Source organism: Bombina bombina, chromosome 10, assembly GCF_027579735.1.
Source record: "Bombina bombina isolate aBomBom1 chromosome 10, aBomBom1.pri, whole genome shotgun sequence".
Classification (NCBI taxonomy): Eukaryota; Metazoa; Chordata; class Amphibia; order Anura; family Bombinatoridae; genus Bombina; species Bombina bombina.
The window spans coordinates 96,178,885-96,187,933 of NC_069508.1; the positions used below are offsets into that span (position 1 = coordinate 96,178,885).

Consider the following 9,049-nt stretch of genomic DNA (forward strand, 5'->3'; position numbering starts at 1 on the left):
AGAAGTATTTTCAATTAATTTAAAATATGTATTTTTTGGTATCTGACTCTCAATGAGTCAAGTGTGTGGATGCACTTAATGTGAACTTGGTTTTGAAAATTACAAATAATGCTTGGAGAGATCATTATGATATTTTCCTGTTGTTCATAAGGATAATATGTTGATAAAAGGAAAAATCACATGAAACCATAGCCTCATATCATAAAACATGAAATGTATAGCTTAGTTTGTACAGGTGAACTCAACATCATCTGAAAGATATGTGTTTGTTATATATCAGGTGTATGTTATTTGGGTAATTTATGTTATGTAGGCTTTTGTGGAGTGGATATTTGGCTTTGATGATTGGAGAATGCATATATTCAGGGTGGGCACTGTTGAAAGAATACAAAAATGTTTTTATAACTGGAACCCATACAGATATGTCCACTGCAAATTGTTGTTTCATATACAATGTTTTTTTGAAAGCAAAGGATGAAACAAATATGAGAACTGAGGAACTAGTCTGAAGATAGAAGCTACCGGAAAAAATAAATAGTTCTCTTGATAAAAAAATATATTGAAGGAATTAGATTGAAATAGATGATGGGCCTTTTCATATTGCTGAACACAAAGCATTTCCCTTTTTTCATATTTTGGTATCCAAGGAACAGAGAAAGAAGTTTGAATTTAATAATCTAAATCACATCGAGCAGCATTTTGCTCCAACAATATTTAAGACTATCTTTATATTAGTTTATAAACTTGAAGGAAATGGGCAAAATACGCCAACATACTGTCTAAAATATTTTTTTATAAGGGAACATCTCGTTGAGTTGTACCAATTGTCTTCAAGTCAGCTTCCATGAGTAAAGCTTCTGAGACATTTGGGTTTCTTATATTTTTTTTAAAAAAGAAACATTTACAGGCTCGTTTCTGTAATGTGATATCCAACTGCTGATGTTTTGTGTCATTTTCAGTGGAATACAATTTGGCAGTTGGTTCCGAACAAGGTGTCAGAAGGCGTGGAATGCCCAAATACATAGTGTCCTTGGTATGGGAAGATTAGCAACTTTAGCAAAGACGTCCTTGGCATCAGGAACTGGCAGGATTTGAAGTCTCAGTGCTTTATTTTGTTGTTGAGATACATACATGGGGACAAGAAACAACCTTAACATTTTTGAATTGTTTTTGTTATGTAGTTTTACAGGGCAATGCAGAAAAATAGAATGGCTTAATATCTTTGGTATTAAAGGTGAAAAAATTGGCGGACTATAGAAAAATAAACAAAAAAATGAAAAGTTGGTAAAATGTTTTTTAGTATATTATCTTGTGTGCACATTTTTGTGCTGAAAATTGTTTGTAGTTCAGATTATAAAGTTATTCTTTTCAATTATATTTTGGATGGCTTTTGCTCTAAAGACTTAGTAGTTGTGAATTTCTGATTTCCATTAAACATGGTTTGCTTTTTGAGGAATCATGTCCTGTCTGAGAATTAGAAAAATTATACTTTTCATATGTCATTCCTAAAGGTATCATATGGAATGAGGCTCTTTGGTTGTCAGTATTTGAATTGTACTATGTTAATGTTTTAGATTTATATGGAACCAGTTATTTGATCATTTATTTCTAAAGATATTTATTTAAAAACAAAATCTTACAGAATTGTAACCCAGTCTTCATAGGTCCAAAGTTGTATGGAGATCAATAGCAAATATGCTTATACATTTAAACAGTCTATTTCCAGAAAAATTCTACTGACTAAAGTTAAGATATTAAGAAAATATATGGCTTCTATTTTCCTGTACTATTTTATAGGTCTTTTTTAGCTGCAGGATAGTGAGCTACATAGACTAGTTCTTTGACAGTGCTTGTAAAGCTGCATACTTGAAGACCATCAATGTGCAAGACAGTCCTACAAAAGCCAGAAAAGGGTCAAATTTTAAGTATGATCATTCTGGTTTACCAATTACACAAGGATAAAAATGATTGCTGCTAATCTTACCACATCTTCCGCATTGCAAGTAGAACTTGTTTTATAAACCATAAAATTCATGGTTTACACGCTCATGAACCTTTCTCTGTTCCTGACAAATTGGTAGATGTCTTTTCTTGAAAGGGACATAATTAAAAGCTTGTTTTTATTATATGAATTTAAATTGGGTGGTTTTATGTTATCTCTCTTCAATCTATATCTGGTCATATGGATCCATCCACTCCTCATATCTACTTAATAATATAAAATGTCTACTAACTGGGCTATGGATTTTTTGTCAAATCTTCATCAGTTGAGTGAAGATACCAGAATGACCAGATGCCAGGTAAGGGGACAAGGCAGGCACATAAACAAAAAAATGTTTAAAAAGTAAATAGACCAAAATTTGCCTTTAAGATGTCCTAAATTTGTAAACATTTTGGGTTCTGCAATTTCTAACAGGTAAGAAGACTAGGAGGGTAACTGTCTAGTTTGTTGTAAACTAATATTTTCTTAATGGTTAGTTTGCTCCGAATACACAGTAACCGTAGTGCCATAAAATATCACCACAATTAATCTAACTACACCTATATCTTACCCTTTTTGGATTTTCAATATAACGGACTAGCAACAAAACACTAAACAACATTATATATAGTTGACTTATGTAAATATATCTTTTATATATCTATATCTGGTTTTAATTCCTCAATACTGATATATATATATATTTGTTTATGTCTATGTAGTGACATCGACTTATATTATGTAGAGAACAATCTGAAAATGAAAATAAATGGTGTAGAGTTATCTGAAGAAAACCTTCCATATAGATCACATGCTGGTAAGAATCCAAAGAACATTAAACAGTTTAAGCATTAAAAAGAATTATCCTAAGGATATGTAATTAGAGATAAAATATGATCTTTATCTGTTTTCAGATCCATCTGTCCTGATTCTTAAGGAGGAAACTGGTGTGTCTGTATTAGCCCCAGAATATGGCATTGAAGCTCTTCATTATGATGGTGAAAATATCAAGGTAATTGTTTATAACATAAAAGTCCAAGCATCATATTTTTTATTATGTAAAATATACTTCATTAGATGAATGTTTTGTACAGGAAGATTGTCTGCATGGTAAAGGATCTTTAATAAAATTAATGATGTCTGTAGATATCTATTCTGAGTATGTTACACAGCTTATAGCTTGCTTTAGTTTGAACTAGATTTTGTTTTAGAAACAAAGACACACATCCTTTAAAGTAATAATGGAACATGTATTTGCTCATTGGTGTTCAACGTCACAGCAGCATAAGTTTCAAGATCCAAGATCCTGATTGGGCAATAAGTCTCATTAAGTGATGAGTAATGTTAAAGTTCTAAATTATGTATGTCCTGTGGCATCCAATAAAATAAATTTTACTTAGAATTGGTATGTTTTCTAATTGTCCTAAGTCAACTATAACATGGATTTGGACGCACATAACTTCCAGAAAACCCATCTAGTTTTCCCATACACATATCAATAGTGTAAGCATGATTAATTGGACAGACTTCATACATATTGCAGGATTATTATTATTTTTTCAATTAATTTATTGCATTTGTTACTACTTTATCTCATGGAATGCATTAGCTAACATTTCTGTAAAAAGGTGCCATAGAGAATTAGTCCATCACACCCTACCCATCAACTTTATATCACATTGTAGCTTTTACTAAATTTAATTTTTCCATTAACTTCAATATTTCCATATACAGTATATATATATACATTAAAAATGACATCATGAAAAAGTCTTACTTATTCATATCTGGAAAGAAGATATGTATTAAACACAAGAGGTCAAGATAATTATGGCCTTAAATTTGTCAATTATTGTAAAACTATCCTTTTCACATCCTTAATTCTAGACTTATGACATTTAAAATTCATCAAGCAATTTTTGTAAATATATAGGTAAGAACTGCTATTTGGATGAAAGCCAAGACCTGTGGATTGTGTGGTCGCCATGATGATGAAAATGAACAGGAGTTCCAGACACCTGATGGTTATGTTGCCAAAGATGTTGTGAGCTTTGGTCATTCATGGATTCTGAATTCAGAAAGATGCTCTGAAGGTATATAACGTATATGTACTGCTGCAAAATATATCTGTAATATCTATCGATCTAATAAAATATTTAATTATATATATAAACAAATTTAAAGTATGTAAACATTAAGTATGTAAACAGAATGACGCACTTACAAGGATTTTAGACAAAAAGTGTCACAGTATTTATTGACGTTTCAGGGATCTTATGTTTTTAAGGAATATCTATATTGTCTTTTGAAATGCTAGAACTGTTAATTAGTATTTTTTAAACATATGCTATATATAATTTCTATTTCTAAGACAATAGATAACACCAACCTATTTTTAAGAAAACAGTAATGGTATATTACTTCACAGGTGTACCTACCAATTGCAAATAAAATACAAAAATGTTATTTTAATAATAAATATCCACAATCTAGGATATAGTAGAATCTCTTGGATACAGCAACAATGAGAAATGCACTTGGTGAAATAAATCTGTTTAATTTAGTTTTTTATTTGTTTCATTTACTGAAAAGAATAATATATAGAAGGATAACTGCATGAAACATTCTTACATTTTAGAGTTTTAAATTAATGATAACATGTAATATTCACATACAAATTATTACATTCTTTTGTAGACTGCAAAGTTAAGCACTCTCTGGTGAAATTTGACAAACCAGTAGGACTTGATGGAGAAAATGCAAAATGTTATTCAGTTCGTCCAGTTTTTCAATGTCTCAAGGGATGTTCCCCAGTTAAGACTGCAGAGGTCACTACTGGTTTCCACTGTCTTCCTTCTGGTAAGTTTAAAGCTGCATGAATTCCCTAGACAATTATATTTATGCTGTTACATAGTATTGTAGTGCAACAACTTGTTTATGCATGCCTTTTTCTGCCACATAATGTCTTGCTTTATCCCAGGTAGCCGAATGGTTAAATATGGCTAAATTAGAAAGTGAGAAAGTTACATTTAGTGGGAACATGTTGCATTGCATGAAGATATAATGGTCTATATGTATTTCCTTTCAATATAATAAAAAAAAAGAATGATTCAATGAAATCCAAGCAGTATAATATATTTACATGTTGCATGTTTAATTTAGACAATATTAATAGATTCTGTTATTAAAAAAAATAGTTTTACTCAGGTGAGGGCTAAAATTATTTTACCAAAAAAGTATAGATCTAATTCCAGGTGAAACATAATATATCTACAAAAAGTTCCATACATTTTATCTATTTTTTTTTTAGCCATAATCCACCTTTCTTAAATATTTATAAAATGCTACAAAAACAAAAGTTATACACAATAAGAATAACTCTAGGATTATGACGTTTTTCATGTAACAACCAAAACAAGTAAACAACTTTGAAATAAAAAATCTTGGTTAGATAATGTTAACAGAGCACAATGCATAGTGAAATACCCTAATAAGATAAATAAATAAAACCATTAGTCCATTTGCAGTTAATCTTGAGTTGATTCTTGTACTTAAAATGTTGTGTTCTTCATTAAAGGGACATTCCGGTCAAAATGTAAATGCACATTAATGAATTACATGTGTGAATAGAGACATATTTGCAATATATATGAATTGGCAAAATTGCTTCCATTAAAAGTGATAACTATTTTAATGACAACATTTTTTTCTTTACACGTGCATGTGAAGCATAGCTAGATATTCTCAGTGCACTAGCATTTTAAATGCTGCAGTTCCTCAGAGCGCCAGTGGGGGCTCGTATTATATCAGCAATTAACAAATGAAACTCCAAAAGAAAGGGTGCTCCAGCCTTTGCCGTTTAAAGTAAAATGGCCTTTATTGTGCCATGATCCACAAAACAAACAACATTTCAGACCTACATTAGGTCCTTAGTCATGTCTATATCTTTTGTACCTGCATTTTTGTATATATGATGGTTGCTATTCTGCTACTAGGATTATTTCTGGATTCTGTCTTATCATGATTGTTTTTGATAATGTAAATGTAGCTTAATTTTGTCAATACACATTATACGCAGTGCTTGCTTAAGATAAGAAATACCATCTTTGAATGTTATAAAAATTGTCAGCATTAGATGGCGCTGTTGTACAATTAATGTGCAGTTGATTTGCACCAGTGTAATTGCTTTACACCTGTTAACTTGTATAAAGGCAGTCTCTCTGCATACACAGATAGCCATGACTAAGGACCTAATGTAGGTCTGAAACGTTAATTGTTTTGTGGACCATGGCACAATAAAGGTCATTTTACTTTAAACGGCAAAGGCTGGCGCACCCTTTCTTTTGGAGTTTCATTTGATGTGGATGAGGTGGCTGCTTCCTGGCTCCTGTGCCTATTTGTTTTGGCTGCTGTTCCCTACCTTTTCCTTGTTTAAGCAATTAACAAATGGAGTAATTATCCGATAGTACAAGCACCTTAGGCTCTCTGAGCAAGTGCGGCATTTAAAATGCTTTTGCAGGGTGCATACTTAACCCTTTCATGACAGGGTCATAATGTCTACATTGGAAAAAACTTTCCGATGTAGACAAATTGAAATACCGCGATTGTGCACGCGATCGCGAGATTTCAATTATGGGATCTGGTCAAGGGGGCATCCCTATGATGCTAGGCACGCCCTCCAGACTGCGATCACATCCAGGTAGCGCAGTGGGCTTCAGGACAACCAAACAGCTAACAGCTATGACGTTGTATTTCGTCCTAACGGCGCTAAAGCCCAGCACTGTTTGGACGGAATACAATGTCATAACGGCGGTAAAAGGTTAAATACACTGCTAAAACTGAAATACATCCATGTGGATTACAATTTTGGCTGGACTATCCCTTTACTAAGCAAGAGATTTATGGTCATTTTGGATTATTTGTGGATTAACGTAACTTCTCTCTTGCAGAAGCAACTCTTGACCTGGCTGATGAGCAAATTCACCTGGATAAATCTGAAGATTTCTCTGATAAGATTCAATCTCACACGGCCTGTTCATGTGAATCATCCCCATGTGCATAAAAGACAATGCATTTTATTCTTTCTCAGGAAGACTACATAGATTATATTTTAATTTTCTAAATACAGGGAAGCTGTTAATACATAATCTGTGTACGTGCATGATTTTTATTTGAGGAATTATCAAAAAACCCAACAATCTATATGTTGTAATATATTGCATTCCAAATAAATATTTGCATTTGAAAAAGAATTTTACAGATTCAGTATTCATTCTAAATTCATACATTTCTTGGTGCATTGTCTACATCATATTTAACCACAAACATAAAAGTAGTTTATTTTAGTGCACACATCCAACATGCAATAATTAATACCGTATTAATAATAATATTGTCTATAGAAACTACACTTTCATAGGGACATATTGAGAATAAAAAACAATGAATACAATGTATGCATATGCACATGATTTATACACCTACCTACTATGTAAGTCCCAGGAATACCTTTATTCCAGCTGAATTCCCCTCCACAGACCAGACCACAGATCAGATATTTACCCCTGTTTAATTCACCACCTTATGACAGCTATATGCAATATCAATCCTTAGACCAGATGCATACAGTTCCTAATGCCAGACATATGTCAGTGTCACATCTCAGACCAGTGCATGGCCCTGCACTGCAGCGTTTAATTCTACTTAAATTGCTGCATCACACAGGATATATGTGCCCTGCAGCCCCATTATGCTAGTGTATGCCAATATCATATACATTGGAACAAATGACTGTCCCTGCAGTTCAATTATGCTCACATAAGACTCAGCAGCAGCCTCTAGGGATCAAATTATGCTCACACATGGCCCCAGATCATTCACCTGCAGCCCTACAATGCCTGTATTATTGCCTAAAAGAGTCCTGCAGCCCCAGTAAGCCCACATCTAAAAAAGAACAGCATCTACAACCCCGCTATGTACTTATCAGACCTTTAGAGCTGCCATCCGATGCCCCCAATATGTCCATAAGATCACAATCCCCTACAGTTTTGTTATGTCCATGTTAGATTCCAGAGCAGAATGCAGAAGTTCTATATGGTCTAAATAAGACCACTCAGTAGCCTCCTGTGGCCCCATTATGTTCATGCCAAGCTACAGGATAAAAGACTGCAGCTGTAATATGTACATACCAAGCTTCATCAAAACTCCCAACAGCTGTATTAAGTAAATACCAATCTTCAACAAATCTCCTTGCAGCCATATTATGTATATACCAAGCTTCAGCAAATCCCCTTGCAGACATATTATGTATATACCAAGCTTCAGCAAATCCCCTTGCAGCCATATTATGTACATACCAGGCTTCAGCAAATCCCCTTGCAGCCATATTATGTACATACCAAGCTTCAGCAAATCCATCTGCAGCCATGTTATGTACATAACTAGCTTCAGCAAATCCCCTTGCAGCCATATTATGTACATACCAAGCTTCAGCAAATCCCCTTGCAGACATATTATACATACAAAGCTTCAGCAAATCCCCTTGCAGCCATATTATGTACATACCAAGCTACAGCAAATCCCCTTGCAGCCATATTATGTACATACCAAGCTTCAGCAAATCCCCTTGCAGCCATATTATGTACATACCAAGCTTCAGCAAAGCCATCTGCAGCCATATTATGTACATACCAAGCTTCAGCAAATCCCCTTGCAGCCATATTATGTACATACCAAGCTTCAGCAAAGCCATCTGCAGCCATATTATGTACATACCAAGCTTCAACAAAGCCATCTGCAGCCATATTATGTATAGTGATGTCCCGAACTGTTCGCCTGCGAACGGTTCACAGCAAGCATAGCTTGTTCGCGTTCGCGTTTGTGGGCGAACACATGGCGATGTTCGATCCGCCCCTATGTGTCATCATTGTGGAAACTTTGACCCTTTATGTCACAGCCGCCTGACACATTAGAGCCAATCAACATCAGACACTCTCTCACAGACCCTCCCAGCTACTCGGAATCCACCATTTTAGACTCATTACGACCTTGCTTTCTTAATGAGAGGAC

The 9,049-nt window shown here is 33.9% G+C and overlaps 1 protein-coding gene across 1 annotated transcript in view; it reads left to right on the top strand.

Annotated features, from left to right (window-relative positions):
- LOC128640822 (vitellogenin-A2-like) overlaps nt 1–7,233 on the top strand; it is a 51,591-nt gene extending 44,358 nt beyond the window's left edge. The window contains 5 exon segments of the mRNA XM_053693246.1: nt 2,704–2,798; nt 2,896–2,993; nt 3,915–4,074; nt 4,679–4,840; nt 6,931–7,233. Of these exon segments, the coding sequence (XP_053549221.1) occupies nt 2,704–2,798; nt 2,896–2,993; nt 3,915–4,074; nt 4,679–4,840; nt 6,931–7,043 (628 nt within the window). The 3' untranslated portion in view covers nt 7,044–7,233.
- Nucleotides 7,234–9,049: the final 1,816 nt, after the last annotated feature.